General features: G+C 49.1%; 1 protein-coding gene across 13 annotated transcripts in view; it reads right to left on the minus strand.

Moving 5' to 3' along the window:
• Positions 1 to 22,323, minus strand: part of LOC101003586 (serine/threonine/tyrosine-interacting-like protein 1) — a 41,781-nt gene that overhangs the window by 16,603 nt on the left and 2,855 nt on the right. For 4 of the 13 annotated variants that reach the window (XM_031664910.1, XM_031664906.1, XM_031664913.1 and 1 more), the window contains exons 2-3: positions 7,012 to 7,115; positions 5,339 to 5,400 (exon numbers count right to left, since the gene is read on the minus strand). In XM_031664910.1, coding sequence (XP_031520770.1) covers positions 5,339 to 5,400; positions 7,012 to 7,114 — 165 coding nt within the window. In that variant the 5' untranslated portion in view covers position 7,115. Of the gene's footprint in view, positions 1 to 5,338; positions 5,401 to 7,011; positions 7,119 to 7,217; positions 7,270 to 9,513; positions 10,049 to 11,201; positions 11,322 to 22,323 lie in introns of those variants that run through there. The other 9 variants (XM_031664907.1, XM_031664905.1, XM_031664904.1 and 6 more) reach the window with 6 other exon arrangements.

Raw genomic sequence — 22,323 nt, forward strand, 5'->3', positions numbered from 1 at the left:
AGGAGGAGCTAAGACTGCACTCTCTCCCCTAACTACACACACAGGCCTAGAAGTACTGAGACAGTGGGTGGACAGTCTGTTAAATCCAAGGATCCTTCGTGACTACCTTCGCTTCTGAGAAAAGCTGGCCACAGCTGATTGGACCAGAGAGAAGTGCCTGACCAAAGAACTGCTGGTCTGACTGATCCACAGCCTATTAGGTACCCTGGTGTCACAGAAACCATGGTCAATTGAATTAGTGACATCCTTTCTCATGGAGAGAGTGTTTGGCAGTGGAGATTGAATCCAAAAACACCAGACTGGATGCAGTGGTTTGTACCTGTAATCCCAGCACTTCAGGAGGCCAAGGCAGGAGGACTGCTTGAGGCCAGGAGTTTGAGACCAGCCTGGACAACATAGCAAGACCCCCATCTCTATGAAAAAAAAAAACAAAAATGCCAGGCATAGTGGCATGTGCCTGTAGTCCCAACTACTCAGGAGGCTGAAGTGGAAGGATCACTTGAGCCCACGAGGTGGAGGCTGCGGTGAGCTGTGATTGTGTCACTGCACTCCAGCCTGGGTGACAGAGCAAGACCCGGTCCCAAAACAACAAAAAACACCCCAAAAAAGTACAGTAAGTAGACAGTGTATAGAAGCAGAAGTCATGAGTAAGCAGAAGGAATGAGATGGACTGGAAGCTCAAATGTGGCTGGCCATGGTGGCTCATGCCTATAATCCCAGCTACCTGGGAGGCTGAGGTGGGAGGATCGCTTGAGCCCTGGAGTTCAAAGCTACAGTGAGCTATGATTGCACCACTGCAACCCAGCCTAGGTAACAAAGTGAGACTATGTCCAAAAAAAAAAAAAAAAAAAAAAAAAACAAAAAAAAAAAACCTCATGGATTATAAGATGTACTACCAATTTAATCAGGAGCGTGCACAAAAGAAGGACTTGTTGGCAGATAACACTCCAGGCAAGGCAAAGATGCAGCCGGTTTCCAAACCTAAAGCAGCTGGCTTTAGGACCCAGAGATCCTAAAGCCCAGACCGCCTTCAGGCTCTCCTCCTCTCCACTTTCCCCTCCGCACTGACTTCCCCTTCTCAGACAGCTTCCTCCAGAGGCTTGAGCCACGAACCCCAGCAATGCTCAGGCTCTCATCTTCCCAATTCCACCGCCATGCTGGACAGAGACACCCTTCTCTAATTCCAATTCTGATTGGCTCAGCTTTCATCCCAGACCCATGATCAATCACTGGGGTGAGGGTTCTGGATATTATTTTATTTTAGAGACAGGGTTTCACTCTGTTGCCCAGGCTGGACTGCAGTGGTGCAGTCATAGCTCACTGCAGCCTTGAATTTCTGGGCTCAAGTGATCTTCGCACTTCAGCCTCCTGAGTAGCTGGGACCACGGGCATGCACCACCACACCTGGCTAATTTATATATTTATATCTATATATATAGATATATTTGTAGAGACAAAAAAAAGCCAGGTGTGGTGGGGTGCACGTGTAGTCCCAGCTAACTCGGGAGGCTGAGGTGAGAGGATCACTTGAGTCTGTGAGGTAGAGGCTGCAGTGAGCTATGATTGCATCACTGCACTCCAGCCTAGGTGACAGCGCAAGACTTGTCTCAAAACAAAAACAACAAGGCCGGGCGCGGTGACTCACACCTGTAATCCCAGCACTTTGGGAGGCCAAGGCGGGCAGATCACCTGAAGTCAGGAGTTCGAGATCAGCCTGGCCAACACGGTGAAACCCCATCTCTACTAAAAATACAAAAATTAGCTGGGCGTGGTGGCATGCACCTGTAGTACCAGCTACTCAAGAGGCTGAGACAGGAGAATGGCTTGAACCCAGGAGGCAGAGGTTGCAGTGAGCCGAGATCGCACCACTTCACTTGAGCCTGGGCAACAGAGTGACACTCTGTCTCAAAACAACAAGAACGACAACAAACACTCAAAAAGAAGGTAGTAAACAGATGCCTTCTGGGGTCCCACTATGTAGTCCAGGCTGGTCTCAAACTTGAGCTCAAGCAATCTCCCCACCTTGGCCTCCCAAAGTGCTGGGATTGCAGACTAAAGCCACCATGCCTGGCCAGAATATTATTTTAGAGAGCACCACTAGAAACCCATGGTTTGAGCAGAAAGAGAAGTTCCCTTCAAAAAGGCAGAAAAACAGCAGATATTCTCCACACACACTTTCAGGGAAAAAGACACTACCATATTAAAAGTATGAATCAGGCCAGGCCTGGTGGCTCATGCCTGTCATCCCGGCACTTTGGGAGGCTGATGAGGGAGGACTGCTTGAGCCCAGGCGTTCAAGACCAGCCTGGGCAACATAGTGAGACTCCATCTCTACAAAAAATACAAGTTAACTGGGTGTGGTGGTGCACACCTATGGTCCCAGCTACTGGGAAGGGTGAGGTGGGAGGACTCCTTGATCCTGGGAGGTCAAGGCTGCAGTGAGCCATGATGGTGCCATTGCACTCCAGCCTGGGCGACAGAGTGAGACCCTGCCTTTAAAATAATAATAATAATAATAAATACAAATTGGCCAGGCAGGGTGGCTCATGCCTGTAATCCCAGCATCTTGGGAGGCCAAGGCAGGCGGATCATGAGGTCAGGAGTTCAAGACCAGCCTGACCAATATGGTGAAACTCCGTCTCTACTAAAAATGCAAAAATTAGCCAGGTGTGGTGGTGCGTGCCTGTAGTCCCAGCTACTTGGGAGGCTGCGGCAGAAGAATTGCTTGAACCAGGGAAGCGGAGGTTGCAGTGAGCCGAGATCGTACCACTGCATTCCAGCCTGGGCGACAGAGTGAGACTCCATCTCAAAAAAAAAAAAAAAAAAAAAAAATCAACGGTAGGACATATTCCGTTTTCAAAAAAGAGTTACATTATGGGATACAGGTGCATCATAGAAGGAAACATGGCAGCACAGTGCTGCTAAGGTGTCAGGGAGAGTGGAAGCGTACTAGGAATGAGGCTGAGAAGAGAGGTGGTCAGATCCAAGAAGGCTGAGAACACAGGGCTGGGAGCCTTTCTGTCCTGCTGGGCTGGGAATGCCCTGAAGGCCTCAGTCTGCTAACTGGGAAGCTAGGGAGGGAAGGCAAGAGCCAATATCACACCACTGCACTCCAGCCTGGGCAACAAGAGCAAGACTTCGTCTCAAAAAAAAAAAAAAAAAGAAAAAGAAAAAAGAAAAAAAAAGAAAAGCTGTTAGCCTGAATTGGAGGAGCTGAGAGGCAGAGGCAGAGAGAATGTCTCTTTCCCAAAGCAGGAGGTGCGGCCAGAATCAAAGAAATGCACAGACTTGAGAGCTGAGTGGGAACGGAGGCCCATACATCATGAGGGGGCTCTGAATAGGTGCAGAAAAAGGCCTGCAATGGGGATTAAGAGTGAGATTATGGGCTGGGCATGGTGGCTCATGCCTATAATCCCAGCACTTTAGGAGGCCGAGGCAGGCAGATCACTTGAGGTCAGGAGTTCGAGACCAGCCTGGCCAACATGGTGAAACCCCGTCTCTACAAAAGATAGAAAAAAAAAAAAAATTAGCCAGGCATGGTGGCACACGCCTGTAATCCCAGCTACAGGCTGGAGGCTGAGGCAGGAGAATCGCTTGAACCTGGGAAGCAGAGGTTGCAGTGAGCCGAGTTCATGCCACTGCACTCCAGCCTGGGAGACAGGGAAAGACTCCATCTCAAAAAGAAGAAGAGGGGAGGGGAGGGGAGGGGAGGAAGGAAAGGAGGAAAGAAAGAAGGAAAGAAATGAAATGAAACGAAACGAAACCAGGGAAGTCAAAGAGAACCTCCAAGTTCAGGGCAGAGAATGTGATCAGGACTGCAGAGGGGAGAGACGGGTCCTGGGCGAAGGCTGCCAGGCTTCGCAATGATGAGGGAGAAGACACCGTGGAGGTGTGGGGAAAAGGTCTCACTGCAGTAGGGGACATAGTGACTGTGTGCAGGGCTCTGTCCACTTCTCAGGATGGGGAAGGGAAGATGGGATGGGGGGGAATGGAAGAGAGGATGGGACGGGAAGGAAAAAAGGGAGATGCTTCCATCTTTGGATTATAGCCAATTATCTCTAGGGTTTATTGTCTGTTTGCTAAATAGAACGAAAGGTCCGTGACAGCCCGGGCAACAAAATAAGATCCTGTCTCAAAATAAATAAATAAATAAATTACTGTGTTGGCACAAGTCTGCAGTCCCAGCTACTCAGGAGGCTGAGGTAGGAAGATTGATTGGACCCAGGAGTTTGAGCCATGATTGTGCCACTGCACCCCTGCCCAAGTGACAGAGCAAGACCCTGCCCCTAAAAATTTTAAAAATAAAGCTCCAAAAATAAAGATAAAAACAAAAAATATATAAAAACAAATAAAATAAAAACAGAAAAAATAACTAAAAACACAAAACAAAACAAAACAAAACAAAAAGTTCCAGGAGGGCAAGGACAATGAAATCAGGCTGTTTGTTGTTCTGTTGTATTCTGTTGTATCCGCAGGGTCTGGAACAGTACCTGGCACATTAAGGAATTAAATCAATATTTGGCCAGGCTTGGCGGATCACATGTGTAATCCCAGCACTTTGGGAGGTCAAGGCTGGAGGATGGCTTGAGTCCAGGAGTTCAAGAGCAGCCTGGGCAACACAGTGCAACCCCATTTCTACAAAAAATACAAAAATTAGCCAGGCATGGTGGCATTCCCCCTTGTAGCCTCAGCTATTCGGGAGGCTGAGTGGGATAGGATTGCTCAAGCCCAGGATATTTTCTTTTTTAAGACTATGTCTCACTCTGTCACCCAGGCTAGAGTACAGTGGCATGATCTCAGCTCACCGCAACCTCCACCTCCCAGGTTCAAGCGATTCTCATGCCTCAGCCTCCCGAGTAGCTGGGACTACAGGCGTGAGCCACCAGCCCGGCTAATTTTTGTACTTTTAATAGAGATGGGGTTTCACCATGTTGGCCAGTCTGGTCTCGAACTCCTGACCTCAGGTGATCCACCCACCTCAGTCTCACAAAGTGCTGGGACTACAGGCATGAGCCACCGTGCCCAGCCAAACCCAGCAGTTTAAGGTTGCAGTGAACTATGACTGTACCATTGCACTCCAGCCTGGATGACAGAGCGAGACCCTGTCTTGAAAAAAAAAATCAATATTTGTCTAATGGAGTTGTTAACCATTCTTGGGGGATGGGAGGACAGTTAAGAAAATGTGTGAGAGTGAGAGGTGTGGAAGACTCACCACAGTGAATGCACTGAAAACAGTCCTGCCTCTGCTACCCCCTGGATTGAGGGTGAAACCTCCCACTCTTCCCCACCCCACTGCAAGGTAGCCAGCCTGCCCCAGATTCCAACACTGCCCATGTACCTTCTTCACTCGAAGGGCCGTGATCACATGGCTTTCATCATACTCCCATTTGGAACGTACATCTGGAAAGGAAAAGTATTTAAGAACTGAATTTGCAAAGGAACATACTACCAAACTACTTAGAGGACTTATGTCATCATCAACGTCTGTTTGTTTGGCAGTTAAGGGATAGTCATTGTCAGTTTGAAACTTGAGATGTGGGGCCAGGTGTGGTGGCTCGCACCTATAATCCCATCACTTTGGAAGGCCAAGGCGGGTGGATCACTTGAGGCCAGGAGCTCAAGACCAGCCTGGCCAACATGGCAAAATCCCATCTCCACTAAAAATACAAAAATTAGCCAGGTGTGGTGGCAGCGTCTATAGTCCCAGCTACTCAGGAGGCTGAAGGAGGAGAATCATTTAAATCTAGGAGGTGGAGGTTGCAGTGAGCCAAGTTCGCACCATTGCATTCCAGCCTGGGTGACAGAGCAAGATTCTGTCTCATAAATAAGTAACTAAAGGAAGGGGAAGGAAGAAATCAAATTTGAAGTGAGCTCACGCTAAATCCCCATCCAAGCTGGAAAGCAGTGGCATGATCTCGGCTCACTGCAATCTCCGTCTCCCGGGTTCAAGCGATTTTCCCGCCTCAGCCTCCCCAGTAACTGGGACCACAGGCACGTGCCACCACGCCCGGCTAATTTTTGTATTTTTAGTAGAGACAGGGTTTCACCATGTTGGCCAGGCTGGTCTCGAACTCCTGACCTCAACTGATCCGCCCACCTGGGTCTCCCAAAACGCTGGGATTACAGGCACAAGCCATCACACCTGGCGTCTTATCTAAAGCAGCAATCCCCAACCTTTTTGGCACCAGGGACTGGTTTCACGGAAGACAATTTTTCCACGGAACAGGGCAGTGGGCGGGCACGTGGGGATGGTTTGGGGATAACTTGAGCGCATTACATTTTTTGTGCAATTTATTTCTATTATTACATTGTAATATATAATAAAGTAATTCTACCACCATGTAGGATCAGTGGGAGTCCTGAGCTTGTTTTCCTGCAACTAGACAGTCCCATCTGGGGGTGACAGGAGACAGTGACAGATCATCAGACGTTAGATTCTCATAAGGAGCGAGCAACTTAGATCCCTCGCATGTACAGTTCACAGTAGCGTTTGTGCTCCTATGAGAATCTAATGCTGATGATGATCTGACAGCAGCAAGTAGAGCTCAGGTGGTAATGCGAGCCATGGGGAGTGGCTGTAAATACGGATGAAGTTTGTTTATTTTTCCTTTTTTGAGATAGGGTCTCACTCTGTCACCCAGGCTGGAACGTAGTGGCACAACCTTGGCTCACTCCAACCTCCGCCTCCTGGGTTCCAGCAATTTTCATGCCTCAGCCTCCCGAGTAGCTGGGATTACAGGCGTGCACCACCATAGCTAATTTTTTTTGTATTTTTAGTAGAGATGCGGTTTTGCCTTTTTGGCCCGGCTGGTCTTGAACTCCTGGCCTCAAGTGATTCGTCCACCTTGGCCTTCCAAAGTGCTGGGATTACAGGCGTGTGCCACCACACCTGGCCCAGGGACCCCTGTTCTAAAGTCATTCATACCCCCTCCCAGAAGTTTGTTAACTCATCAAAAATAATATTTGAAGGACACTGTGTTCGACCTCCTTCACTTTTTTCCAAGTACTTACCAAATAAACAGAGATAGTTGGGTTCGGTTAATCTGGAGAGTTTTGTGGCCTGATTCAGGATGTTGTAAAGCTCTGTCGGTTCACACAAAAGCAAACCAGGCATCCTGCTGGGAAGAATCAGTAACACACAAGTGTAACACACCTCTTTCTATTTTAGATGAATGGCCACAAAGTGATATATTGAATTAAGCTCTTTCTTAACACACCTTCAAAGAAAGATGACAGTAATCATGTAAGTGATCAGGAAGGCTTCAAAACTGTATAGTGAAATATAGTGTGCAGAGGAGAATAAAATCTTAAATACAACATATCTAGCCAGGTGTGGTGGCTCACGCCTATAATCCCAGCACTTTGGGAGGCCGAGGCAGGTGGATCACCTGAGGTCAGGAGTTTGAGACCAGCCTGACCAACATGGTGAAACCCCGTCTCTACTAAAAACACAAAAATTAGGCGGGTATGGTGGCAAGTGCCTGTAATCCCAGCTACTTAGGAGGCTGAGGCAGGAGAATCGCTTGAACCCGGAAGGCAGAGGTTACAGTGAGCCAAGATTGCACCACTGCACCCCAGCCTGGGTGACAGAGTAAGACTCCATCTCAAAAAAAAAAAAAAAAAAAGTGTAGTAAAATGTGAGCAGAGAATAAAGTATTGAATACAAGATTATCTGAGCCATATACCTATCACACGGGCTGTAAAACAGCTGCCAGTTCATTTGCTTATTTAGCAAATAATTACTGAGCACCTACTATGTCCCAGAGCACTGGAAATAACTGTGGCAAACAAAACCTGCCTTCATGCAGGTTACAGTCTAGCATGGAATGCAGACACTTACAGAAAAAACTGCAAGACATTAGAGCACTATAAAAGATATTGGGGCCATGCATGGTGACTCATGTCTGCAATCTCAGCACTTGGGGAGGCCTAGGCAGGAGGATTGCGTGATCCCAGGAATTCAAGACCAGCCTGGACCACACAGCAAGGCTCTGTAATACAAATTAGCTGGGCGTGGTGGTATACACCTATAGTCCCAGCTACTGAGGAGGCCAAGGTGGGGGAATTGCTCGAGGCCAGGAGTTCAAGACCAGCCTGGACAACATAGTGAGACCCTATCTCTTAAAAAAAAAAAAAAAAAAACTAAAAACTAGCCAGGTGTGGTGGCACACACCTGTGGCCCCAGCAACTCAGGAGGCTGAGGTGGGAGAATCACTTGAGCCTGGGAGGTGGGGCTGCAGTAAGCTGTGATCACACCACCACAATCCCACCTGGGCAACAGAGTGAGACCCTGTCTTGAAAGAAAAAAAAAAAAAAAGAAGGATCAGCTGTGCGTGGTGGCTCACTGGCTCACACCTGTAATCCCAGTACTTTGCAAGGCCGAGGCAGGCAGATCACATGAGGTCAGGAGTTCAAGACCAGCCTGGCCAACATGGCAAAACTCCGTCTGTACTAAAAATACAAAAATTAGCTGGGTGTGGTGGTGCACACCTGTGGTCCCACCTACTTGGGAGGCTGAGGCAGGAGAATTGCTTGAACCCAGGAGGCGGAGGTTGCAGTGAGCCGAGACTGCATTACTACACTCCAGGCTGGGTGACAGAGCAACTTCGTCTCAAAAAAAAAAAAGTAGGATCCACTGTGACAGGAGTACCTACCAGGAGGTTCTCACCTAGGTGGGGGAATAGGACAAGTGTTGTCTGAGGATGTGACTGCTAAACTGAGACAGGAGGCTGGGCAAGAGGAGGAGTGAGAGAGGGTGAAACAGAGGATAAGAACATTCTGCCGGGAGGAGGGGCAAGTGCAGTACCTAAGACAGTTCAAAGGAGCCTGGTATGGCTCTGCTAAAAGCTTGATAAGACACTGCAGAGGCCAACACAGGTGGCCTCTGTGTTAAGGATCCCGACAGTCACGGTTGGGTGGAGAATCGCTGATGTGTACAGAGCTAGGTTCGGGCTCCCATTGTCCTCTCTTGGGACACTGGCTCCTGGGCCCAGTTGTTTCTGGAAGGGTCAGGCCTGTGCAGCAGCTTCCTGCAGGAAAGCTTTTATTTATTTTTGAGACAGGGTCTTGTGCTGTCATCCAGGCTGGAGTACAGTGGTGTGTTTATGGCTAACTGCAGCCTGAAACTCCAGGGCTCAAGCAATCCTCTGGCCTCAGCCTCCCTAGTAGCTGAGACTACAAGGGTATGCCATCATGCCTTTTGAATTTTGTGGAGATGGGCAACACTATGCCCAGTCCGGTCTCAAACTCTTGTCCACAAGTGATCCTCCCGCCTCGGCCTCCCAAAGTGCTGGCATTACAGGTGTGAGCCACTGCACCTGGCCAGCTATCTTTTAGCAAGAGGGCTAGAAGGAGAGCAGAGCGGAGCCTCTGTAGGCCAGTGGGGGGTGGCGAAGGGGAGAAGTTGAGTACAGGGGTAATCTTGCTCTAAATGGTTAGGCTCCACTTCAGGGTTACCAGACAATGCTCCTGGGAAATGCCAGCACCTCAACTTAAACCTCAGATCCTTCTCACCTCCTCAAAGGCTTCAGTTCTCAGCACCCCTCCACAGCATCAACAGTTTCAGCCTCCACATGGGTCCCTCCTGTCGACATGCAACCATCGTCTTGTACCTATCTCTGTTCTTCTTTCCAGCAGAAGTGTGCAAAGACAAACACCACCTCTCAAAAGCATGGTGTTTCATTTACCGCCTCCACTTCCTCTCCTCCAATTACACTGACCCTGAAGTCAAACTCTTTTAGGTCTGAATCCTGGTTCTGCCATTTACTATCAGCTGCCTGGCACTAGGGAGCAGTTAGCCTCTCTGCGCCTCAGTCCCCACCTCTGTAAAACGGGGGTGAGAATAATATTGCCACTTCTATATAATGAGGGTGACAGTACCTGCCTGGTGTGTGTGTATTCATGAAGTCACATTTGCCAGGCATTCTAAAGCAGGGAGGAAATTACAGAGTATTGGCCATTGGCGTAACCTACTCTTTGGAGCTGCTGCCTTTTTTTGAGACAAGGTCTTGCTCTGTTGCCCATGTTGGAGTGCAGTGGCACTATCATAGCTTGCTGCAGCCTCAACCTCCTGGGCTCAAGCAATCCTCCTACCTCCGACTCCTGAGTAACTGGAACTACAGGCACGTGCCACCATGGCCGGCTACTTTTTTTTAAGAGATGAGGTCTCACTATGTTGCCCGGGCTGGTTCCCCTGGAGCTTCCTACCCTACCAAACCACAAAGACTGCTCTGTATCAAAGTCATCAACAATGTCCATCTTGCCTAAGCCATTGGTCACTTCTCTCTGTGCTCGAATGCCCCTCTTAGGAGCAGGTAACACAGTTGAGAGTTCCCCAGACACTCTCCTCTCCCAGGAAACTGTACTCTCCAAGCTTCCCTTCTTCCTCGCAGACTGTTCCTCTCCAACTTTGCATGGAAGAATGCCCCCGGGCTTACTTTCCTTTTTTCTGCTTTATCTACATACTCGCTCTAGGGCAGGGTTTCTCAACCTTGACACCACTCACATCGGGGCCAGATAACTCTATGTGCGGGGAGCTGGCCTGGGCACTGCAGGATGTTGAGTGGCATCCCTGGTCTCTACCTGGTGGATGCCAGAAGCAAACTGTACCTCTTCCCATCACCAGTAACAGAAAATATCTCCAGACATCGCCAAGGGCCCCCTGGAAAAAGGGGGCAAGATCACCCCTGGCTGAGGATCAACACTCTGAGACCTAGAGTCACAGTGATTCATCCAGTTCCCTGAATACCACACATGCACCAATGATTCCCAAATTTTATCCCATCTCGACCTGTCTACTGAGTTCCAGACTCTACCAGGATGCCTGGTGGACATTACAAATACAGCATGACCGAAATACAACTTCAGTGCACTCATGCCCACACCTCCAGTACCTGCTCGTCATTTAGGCTTCTCAGTCTCAATCAACAGCACCATGATCCACCCAGTTGCTTGGGCCCAATGACCTCATTCCTCTTTCCCTCACATCCAGTCTCTGAGCTCTGCCTCCTTCATGTATTCCAAGTCCATCCACTTCTCTCCATCTCCAGGGGTACCATCTTGGTCCAAGACACTATTATCTCTCTCCTGATGAGGCAGTACTGCCCAACTGGATTTCTAGCTTCCTCCTTTCTCCCTCCAGTTTCATCGTCACACAGTAGTCTGCGCAATCTTTAAAATCTGAGTAGGGTCATTGTCTTTACCTCGTTATCACCTGAAGTTATCCTGCTCATTTGCTTATTTATTGTCTCCTGGTTTCTCAGGAAGGGCCTTGCCTGTCTTGTCCACTGCGAGGTCCTCACCCAGTACCCCAGATTTACGTGCTGCAAAGTAATAGTCAATGAACACATGTGGAAAGAATACATGATTGTCAGTTACCATTATGCCCTGTCCCAACGCCACCATCTTGACCTGCCGTCATACTTTTTCCACATGTGGATTCCTCTTACAGACCTCCTCACTCCCACCCCCAAGTCAGGTTCCACATCCTCTGTCTCTGAAAGCCAGGCCCTTTTGGTAGTCGTGAGTACAGAGGAGAGAGGTGGGCTTTGTGTCTAGTCCTAAAACCTCATTAAGCAAAATGAAAAGCTGGTTCCTAACCCATCTGGGCTATGGCTCATAGCCCATCCTCAGCTCCTACCTACTTTCTCCCATTGCTAACTCCATCTCCTTACTCACTAGCCAAAGAATTGTCTCTGGTCCTACAGATAAAAACCCAGCCCCGGCTGGGCGCGGTGGCTCAAGCCTGTAATCCCAGCACTTTGGGAGGCCGAGACAGGTGGATCACGAGGTCAGGAGATCGAGACCACCCTGGCTAACACAGTGAAACCCCGTCTCTACTATAAACTACAAAAAAAAAAAAAAAAAAACTAGCCAGGTGAGGTGGCGGGCGCCTGTAGTCCCAGCTACTCGGGAGGCTGAGGCAGGAGAATGGCATGAACCCAGGAGGCGGAGCTTGCAGTGAGCCGAGATCGTGCCACTGTACTCCACCCTGGGCAACAGAGCAAGACTCTGTCTCAAAAAAAAAAATTTAAAAAACCCCAGCCCCAAGGATCTCCTTCTGCAGATCCTTCTCCTTCTCAAAGGACTCCACCTGGTCAAGCAGGAACAGCCCCTCACCCACTGGTAAAGTACTGGAAGGATGAGAGTAGTCCCTGAACCTAACAGTATGATTCCAAGAGAAGATGCATCCCTGTGAACTGAAATTAAGGCACCTCTAACCTTGGGTAAGTTGAGGACTGAGCACGGGTAACCATCCCATTTGGTGCTACTCTGAAGCCTGCAGAGTTTATTTATTTACTTATTTTTTTGAGACAGAGTCTTGCTCTGCCCCCAGGATAGAGTGCAGTGGGACGATCTTGGCTCACTGTAACCTCCACCTCCTGGGTTCAAGTGATTCTCTCACCTCAGCCTCCCAAGTAGCTGGGATTACAGGTGCCTGCCACCATGCCCAGCTAATTTTTGTATTTTTAGTAGTGACAGGGTTTCACCATGTTGGCCAGGCTGGCTTCAAACTCCTGACCTCAAGTGATCCGCCTGCCTCAGCCTCCCAAAGTGCTGGGATTACAGGCGTGAACTACCACACCTGGCCCCTGAAGAGTTTAGATGTCCTTAGCTCCACACCATTTGAGCCCTCAAGGATATTCTGATGTATCATGCATTTACACAAAACTATTAAAGTAATATAGATGAGTTTTTGCCAAAAGTATTTTCCTTTGTGAATCCATTAAGCCACTTTAATTCCTTAATTGATTTTCTGTATGTCACAATTAGCCAGTTTCAATTTTTTTTACTCTCAATTTTGATTAAATTTATTTCTCCCAAGATCAAGTCTTTTCCATGTGAATTTTTTTGTTGTTGTTGTTGTTGTTTTGAGCCACCTCGCCCGGCCTGTATTAATTACTTATACCAAGTCTCATTTTCCTGGTGACCTGTTCAAAACAGTAGAGTCAAAATGGCAAGTTTAGAACATTCTCCTTTATACAGGACTCTTTCAACACAGGACAGCTCTTCTCAAGAGACCCTTGGTGGGGTGTAGTAGCTCACACCAGTAATCCCTGCATTTTGGGTGTCCAAAGCAAAAGGAACTCCCAACCTCAGGTGATCTGTCCGCCTCGGCCTCCCAAAGTGCTGGGATTACAGGCGTGAGCCACCATGCCCAGCCCAAAGACACTTATTCTCAAGAAAGCAGGGTGCTAGCACAGGCCTTGTCCCTGCACACAGTACACCCACCAGGGGGAAGGTCTGTCACCTTCCATATGACCTAGTCTGGCCTTCAAACCAGGGGTTCGTGTGTGGCTCTCTCCCCGAGTCAGCCCAGCGTGGTCCAGAAGCAGCTGGGCTGGCAAGCTCCCCTCTAGCAACAGCACATGTCTATGTTTGGGGAAAACAGCCAACCGGGAAGGGATGTTTCATTACAGGTTGCCAGAGCCTGTGACTAAGCGGGGACCCAGCCAGCTCCAGCTCATGTCCCTGCCTCCCTGTGTCTACCCAACACCCAGGGGACTTCCATCCTGACAAACGGTGGAGGTTTCAGAGGCTGGGCCTGACCACAGGCTTCTCGTAGGAGTTCCAGGACACCGTGGGCTTGACCCAGTGCTCAGCTGCCAAGCCACCCCAACCCCCTAGACCGTCCAGGTAGACACAATTGATGGGTATTTGCTTCTGGTGGAGAAGAGACAACAGTTGATGACCCTGGAGAAGCCAGACCATGAGCTTCACTTTGGGATCCTGGCTCAGGCTGACCAGCACAGGTAAAGGTCAGGGTCCACAGCCAATCCCCACCGCTGTTCTGGTTCTCGGTGGGAAGCTCAGGCTGTGCCAGGATGACCAGGGCCCAAACACAGCGACAGGCATCAATGCCCTCACCTGTCAGCTGAGAGAATAACACACACTGGGAAAGCTGGAGGATCATTCAAGAGCTAAATGATATAAATTGCCTAGCAGTGGGCCTGACACATGGCGGGAGCTTAGGAAATAAAATTCCTTTACTCCTACCTCTCAAGTTTCTTTCCCTGAAACAGGGGCTCACTCTGTTGCCCAGGCTGGCATGCAGTGGCACAATCATGGCTCACCGCAGCCTCAAGCTCCTGGGCTCAAGCAATCCTCCCACCTCAGCCTCCTGAGTAGCTGAGGCTACAGGTGCATGCCACCACACCTAAGTTTTTATTTTTTGTAGAGACAGGGTCTCGCTTCTGGAAGAGAACAATGGGGAAGAACAGAGAGGTCTGATGGAATGTGGGGGTGTTTGGTTCTGTGGGATGACATGAGCGTCTCCTCTGTCATCCCAGAAAAACCTCCCTACTCCTTATGTGACTTCAAGGCTGTCAGGACCAGCTTTATGTCTGGGAATTGAATGACATTCTTGAGGATGGCCTCAAGGAGAGCTAGCTAACTCTGTCACATTTGGGTTAAATTTTGTTTTGCTGTTTTCTCTTAGAGATAGGGTCTCACTCTGTTGCCCAGGCTGGAGTGCAGTGGCGTGATCATCACTCACTGCAGCCTCCGACTCCTGGGCTCAAGTGAGCCTCCCACCTCAGCCTTCCGAGTAGCTAGACTACAAGTGTGCGCCATCATGCCCACCTTTTTTTTTTTTTTTTTGAGACAGAATCTTGCCCTGTTGCCTAGGCTATAGTGCAGTGGTACGATCTCGGCTCACCACAACCTCCACCTCCCTGGTTCAAGTGATTCTCCTAGTAGCTGGGATTACAGGTGCCCGCCACCACTCCCGGCTAACTTTCGTATTTTTAGTAGAGACGGGGTTTCACCACATTGGCCAGGCTGGTCTTGAACTCCTGACCTCATGATTCGCCCACCTCAGCATCCCAAAGTGCTGGGATTACAGGTGTGAACCACTGCACCTGGCCAACTAATTTTTTTTTTAGTTTCTGCAGAGACAGGGTCTATGTTTTCCAGGCTGGTCTTGGACTCCCGGGCTCAAGTGATCTTCCTGCCTCAGCCTCCCAAAGTGCTGGGATTACAGGCGTGAGCCACCGCACCCAGCCGAGGGTCAGGATCTTAAGGGATTTGGTACGGTCTTTCCTCAATCCCAGCTTGACACATTCTTTGTGGCCTGAACCTTGACAAAGCTGGATAATACAGTCCCAGGCCACAACACCCCTAGAGCTGTGGAGGCTGCAGAAGTGGGCCTGAAATCTGTCTCTTAGCTCAGAGGGACACCAGGTCCCACTGGCACAGAAGAAAGAAAGAGGGAGCTGGAGGAGGCCAGGGCCATCATAACCTCCTAACTTTGCCTTGATCATCGCTAGGATCTACTGTCACCTTTTTTCTGTTTGTGACAGTCTCTCTGTTGCCGAAGCTGGGGTACAGTGGTGCGATCTCAGCTCACTGCAACCTTCGCCTCCCAGGTTCAAGCAATTCTGCCCCAGCCTCCCAAGTATTAGGGACTACATGCGTACACCACCATGACAGGCTAATTTTTGTATTTTTATAGAGACAGGGTTTCCCCATGTAGGCCAGGCTGGTCTCAAACTCCCGACCTCAGGTGATCCACCTGCCTCGGCTTCCCAAAGTGTTGGGATTACAGGCCTTAGCCACAGCACCTGGCCTCCATCACTAGTATCTCTATATTTTAGGGGAAGCAGGTATGGATCAGAGGCCTCGATCCAGCTGCCCACATCCCTGCTCCCTACCTTAGATCCTGCTATCAATTACATGTCCCCAGACCTAAGCCCACTCGACCCCTGAGAGGTACCCTAGTGATCCTGTGAGGGTAACAAGTCTACTCGTAGGGCAACTAGGCTCTTGGTGGGGGGGAGGGGCGGGGTCTGGGAACTATAGTACACTCTCTCAAAGACAGTGACCACCACCTCTGGCTCACTTCCTCCGACTCTGTCTCCGGGGCCTGCTTTTCCTCTGCTCCCTGATTGGGCTCAGGCCTCACCTTCCACTTCTCTGACTTGAGTTCACGGCCCTGACCAGGCTCTGACCCGGCTTTGCTCCCCCGTCCCAGGCCTCAGGCTGCTCTGCCTGACAGAAGGGTTCACTGCAGATTCAGATCTGCCACAATCAGCAACCGTCAGCTCTTGGGAGCCCCCTGGTGGCTCTGCTGTGGCCAGTCCAATACCTCCTGATTGTTCTGCTGGGATCTTTCCTGGAAAGGCAAATCCTTTGACTTCCAGCCCGCAGGAGGCCCACGTAAAAGTTAAAGCTATTTATCTAAGGCCGGGCACAGTGGCTCACGCCCGTCATTCCAGCACTTTGGGAGGCTGAGGCGGGAGGATCACGAAGTCAGGAGTTCAAGACCAGCCTGACCAACATGGTAAAACCTGATCTCTACTAAAAATACAAAATTGGCCAGGCGTGATGGTGCATGCTTGTAATCCCAGCTACTCAGGAGGCTGAGGCAGGAGAATCACTTGAACCCGGGAGATGGAGGTTACAGTGAGCTGAGATCACACCACTGCACTCCAGCCTGGGCAATACAGTGAGACTCTGTCCCCCCTTCCCCCCACAAAAAAAGAAAAGAAAAGAAAAAGCTATTTATCTAAATATGGTTCTGTTTTAAAAATACAAGTCCCCAACTTCCAATATCCTAGAGCAGCTACAGAAAAATAAGTAAAACTCCCAGGCAAGGCAGAATGATAACCACCTTTCTAACCCCTTGTTTTAGCTCCAGGGATCCAAAAGGAGAGGTTTAAAATACTTCACTTGGCTAGGCATGGTGGCTCACACTTGTAATCCCAGCACTTTGGGAAGCTGAGCTGGGAGAATCACTTGAGGCCAGGAGTTCAAAACCAGCCTGAGCAATATAGTAAGATCCCCTCCTCTCCAAAAAAAAAAAAATTAAAATAGTAAAATACTTCACTTGATCTGACTTTAGGGTTGAAGTTAGGTTAGTATATAATGTGTGCACCTAATACCAAAATCTGATAGCACATGACTGTGATCTAAGCCCACTGTAAGTTACAAAATGATGAGTACATCTGGGTGTGTAGGGGTGTGGTGAGGAGGGTATGCTATGCTTTGAATATGGTTTGTCCCCACCAAAACTCATGCTGAGGCTTGCTCCCCAATGTGGTAGTATTAGGAGGTGGTGCCTGTAAGAGGTGATTTGGCTATGAAGATGGATGAATGTCTTCTCCAGGGAATGGACTAGTTCTTGAGAACAGGTTGTTATAAAGCCAGGTTGCCTCTTGCATTTTCCCTTTTCCACACCTAATTCCCCGTCTCCACCACCATGTTATGATGCAGATGCAGCCCTCACCAGAAGCCAACTAGATGCAGCTACCCAATCTGGAACTTCCCAGCCTCCAGAACTGTAAGCTAAATAAACTTCTTTGCTACATAAATTACCCAGTCTCAAGTATTCTGTGATAGCAACAGAAAAGAGACTAAGACCGGCTGTCAACGTATTTGTATATTTTCCTATCCGATGACAAATAGGCATAGCAACTTTACGATCATAGAAATCAGGAAATAGCTCTCTTGGCAGATGAACGGAAAGCAGCATGAGAGAACTTTCTGGAATGATGGCAATGTTTTAGTTTGTTTTGGGTGGTCGTTACAAGGTTGGAATTTGTCAAAACCAAACTGAACACTTAAGACTTGTATACTTTACTGTATGAAAACTGTAAATCAATAAAAAAATAGTAATTCCCAGCCAGGCATGGTGGTTCACGCCTGTAATCCCAGCACTTTGGGAGGCTGAGGCGGGCAGATCACGAGGTCAGGAGATCCAGACCATCCTGGCTAACACGGTGAAACCCCGTCTCTACTAAAATACAAAAAATTAGCCGGGCGTGGTGGTACGCGCCTGTAGTCCCAGCTACTCGGAGGCTGAGGCAGGAGAATGGCGTGAACCCAGAAGGTGGAGCTTGCAGTGAGCCAAGATCACGCCACTGCACTCCAGCCTGGGCGACAAAGCGAGACTCTGTCTCAAAAAAAAAAAAAAAAAAAATAGTAATTCCCTTGTGATCGATGTGTTTCAGCGTTCCAGGATGTGAATATGCAGGTGCATGTGTGTGCATGTACATATGTGTGCGAGTATGTAGAGGTCTGTGACCTTCCTATGGGGTCTGGGCTATAGAAAACTATGTGAACTGGAGAACACAGCAAGTACACACTACAGAACTTCACCTTGGTCCTCACAGCCACTAGCTAATCCCATTCTTGTTTTTCCACATTTGACCAGCATTTTCTCAGTGATCACAACTGTTATCCAAACCAAATTCTCTTTGGGAACAACTTCTCGAATTTTCTAGTCTTGCCTAGGAAGGTTAAGGCCACTGGCTGTGAGTCACCCTCCTCCACCAACTGCTCCCTGGGTGCCCTTACATGCTTTTTTTTTGAGACAGAGTCTCACTCTGTCACCCAAGCTGGAATGCAGTGGCGCGATCTCAGCTCACTGCAACCTCTCCCTCCAGGGTTCAATCGATTTTCCTGCCTCAGTCTCCCAAGTAGCCAGGACTACAGGCACGCGCCACCACTCCCGGCTAATTTTTTGTATCTTTAGTAGAGACAGGATTTCACCATGTTGGCCAGGCTGGTCTCAAACCCCTGACCTCAGGTGATCCACCCACCTCGGCCTCCCAAAGTGCTGGGATTACAGGCATGAGCCACCGCACCTGGCACTTATGTGCTTTTCCCCACAGTCCAAGGGATAAGCATCCTCTGATCTCATCCAATTTCACCTAATCTCTCTCATTCTCCTTTCAGCATCTCAAAGCTCTTTCTATTAGCATCTTTCTCTCTGATTCCAAACATTCACAAGTCTCTGCTTTCTTGGACCAATTCATGAAACCAGAAGCTACTAGGTAGCTTGACCTGTGCCCTCTGAAGCTTGTGCAGGCACAGAGGCTGGTGCTGGGCCTCGGGCTGGAAATCCGAGGCTGGCGTGAGGCTGGCGAACTGTTGGCAAAGCAAGAGGCACCTGCATTTGAAATGGCCTGCACCCCCAGAATCTGTTGGGGCAAAGGATGCCTAAGTGTTTCCTGTAGACCAGCTGTGGACCAGGCAGGGGAGAAGGCCAACTAGAAGCTATTTTACTCATTTTTATTTTACTTTTTTGAGATGGAGTCTCGCTTTCTGTCACCCAGGCTGAAGTGCAGTCTTGGCTCACTGCAACCTCCGTCTCAGTTCAAGCCATTCTGTCCCAGCTTCTCGAGTAACTGGGATTACAGGCACCCGCCACCACGCCTAATTTTTTGTATTTTTAGCAGAGACGGGGTTTCACCATGTTGGGCAGGCTGGTCTCAAACTCCTGACCTCAGGTGATCTGCCTGCCTCAGCCTCCCAAAGTGCTAGGATTACAGGCGTGAGCCACCGCACCCGGCCGAGAAGCCATTTTAAAGGAACTTTGCCCAAGAGGGCCACCTAGAGGGACAATAGGCCAATGGCATGTGGTGGAGGATTCCAGAAGCCAGGGGCTGACGGAGGAATTGAAAGCAGCAAGATTGAGACGGCCACCTGGATCACGGGAAACGGAAGTAAGAAAGACCCCCAGAAGCACTGCATGGGAGAGTCAGTTACAAATTCCCATCAAGCTGAGACAGTAACAAGGCCAGATGTCGAAGGCACTTTTCTTGCCCCATCTCTACTCTTATAACCCCCTCTGCCAACACAGGATGCCTCAGAAGCCACAGTCGGCCTGGGGTGGGGTGGGATGGAAGAGGAAACAAACAGAAGTCAACTACTGTCCTCCTCCTACGTGGGAGCCCAAAGAAAGCTTGAGAGGGGAAGAGAAGCAGCTTTACCTTTGAATTAAATTCCTAGTTTTGATTATTAACGTGAACCGGACACTATGGCCATTGCAGTGAGCCTGTCCTGGTAACCAGATGGAATCCAAGGGCAAGCAAAGATTTAAAGACAGAAAGCTGTTGTATGATTGGATTCTACTTCTTGACTGTGGAAACCCTGCTTGTTCAATAAAGTTTTATTTGCAAAACACCAAGTAAAATCAATGCCTACCACACAGTGCTTGAAACAGCAGCCATTAAGACTGTTGTTAATTACCTTGGTATTTCCTTAGAGAGAGGCAGATAGGAGCTGAATGTGAGGCCTTTTTTTTTTTTTTTCCTTTGAGATAGGGTCTCATTCTGTCACCCAGACTGGGGTGCAGCTCACGGCAGCCTCGATCTCCCAGCCTCAATTCCCCTGCCTCAGCTTCCTGAGTAACTGGGACCACAGGCACATACCACCATGACTGGCTTATTTTTATTATTTGTAGACAAGGTCTCCCTGTGTTGCCTAGGCTGGTCTCAAACTCCTGGGCTCAAGTGATCCTCCCACCTTGGCCTTCCAGAGTGGTGGGATTACAGGCAAGAGCCACTGCACCCGGCCAAATGTGAGGCTTTTCTGGTAGTCAAGTTGTTTGGGATGGCCCAAGTAGAAGGCTTGGGAGGTAGCCTTCTGTGGAAGGCTCTTCTGTGGAAGAGGAACTCGGGAGGAATGTGGAGGGAACTGAATTCCAGATGTGGGAGCGAGCCTGACAATCTGTGATTCCAGTTTATTGCTCATGGTCTCAACGCTCCCCCTCTACAGAGGTGACTTCTGCCCTGGCCTCTGAGTTTCAATCCCACCGTTCTTTTTTTTTTTCCTTAAATGAGACAAATCTTGCTCTGTCACCCATGTCAGAATGCAGTGGTGCAATCATGGCTCACTGCAGCCTCTACCTCTCCAGATCGCTTAAACTCAAGCGATCATTCCATGTCAGCCTCTTAGGTAGTTGGGACTACAAGTGCACACCACCATGCCCAGAGAATTTTTGTACTTTTTGTAGAAACCGGGTTTTGCCATGTTATCCAGGTGGATCCTGAATTCCTGAGCTCAAATGATCGTGCGTGTTGGCTACTCAAAGTGCTGGGATTACAGGCATGAGCCTGGCCCAGACCACTGACGGACAACTCAGCATCACTCCCAATTAAGCCCATCTAAAATGGAGCTCTTTGGTGTAACCCGACTTCCCTCTTTATGTACTTTCCACACCCCTTTCATTCATTCCTCAAACCCAGATGAGCACGACTCTCACCCATTCTTCCCATGACACTTCTCCCACACTGGCCCCACCTACTCCATTTCTATGGCCACCACCATAATTCTGACCTTTGTCATCCATAAAATAGATTCCTAAACAATCTCCCTGCTCTCTATTTTTTTTTTCCTCCGGGAATCCTTAGCATGTGAGGTCAGTCAAATCTTCCTCAAACCCAGTTCCGGCCGTGTCACAAAAGCCTCTGATTGGCCAGGCACAGTGGCTCATGCCTGTAATTCCAGCACTTTGGGAGGCTGACTCAGGCAGATCACTTGAGGTCAGGAATTCGAGACCAGCCTGGCCAACATGACAAATCCCTGTCTCTGCTAAAAATACAAAAGTTAGCCAGGTGTGGTGGTGCATGCCTGTAACCCCCGCTACTCGGGAGGCTGAGGCAGGAGAATCGCATGAACCCAGAGGCGGAGGTTGCAGTGAGCCAAAATCACGCCACTGCACTCCAGCCTGGGCAACAGAGTGAGGCTCCATCTCAAAAAAAAAACAAAAACAAAAACACTTGCTTCCCAAGAAATGAAATACAAACTCATAGGACCAGCACAATCTAGTTTTTCCCAATCTGCTGTTTCCAGCTGTAACTAAAACCATTCAACTCTCCTCAAATTCACTGAGGTCCACTCTCAGCCCAGTCACATGCTGGACAAAAAAAAGGCACAGAGATGAAAGAGTACCAGGCTCCGAGGTGCTCTTAGTTCTAATTTACAGAGGAGTAAATAATTACCAGAGTATGCAGTCAGTGATAAGGGACACTGCTTGTCCTAATGTCCCCATTCCAAAATAAACGATCTATTTACTGTCCCGAATACTGGCCTATGCTTATTTTCCCCCCCTCCAGGTTTTTATTTGGCCCTTTTTCTCCTCCTTTCCTGTCTAAACATTTCCTATTGTTAAATATCCAGGTCCTAGTGCCCCTCCTTTGACAATTCCGATTCCCAGGCAAAGGATCTCTCCCTCCTCTGGAATTAAAAGTTCCATTGAAAAACACCTACTCTATTCTTCCAGCATGTCTCAGCTTATCTGCTTTGTGTGTGTGCGCTTCTGAGACAGAATTTCGCTCGTCACCCAGGCTGCAGTGCAATGGCACACTCTCGGCTCACAGCAACCTCCATCTCCCGGTTCAAGCAATTCTCCTGCCTCAGTCTCCCAAGTAGCTGGGACTATAGGCACATGCCACCATGCCCGGCTACTTTTTGCATTTTTAGTACAGATGGGGTTTCGCCATGTTGGCCAGACTGGTCTCAAACTCCTGACCTCAGGTGATTCACCCGCCTCGGCCTCCCAAAGTGCTGGGATTACAGGCGTGAGTAACCACACCTGGC

Source organism: Papio anubis, chromosome 4 (assembly GCF_008728515.1).
Source record: "Papio anubis isolate 15944 chromosome 4, Panubis1.0, whole genome shotgun sequence".
Lineage (NCBI taxonomy): Eukaryota > Metazoa > Chordata > Mammalia > Primates > Cercopithecidae > Papio > Papio anubis.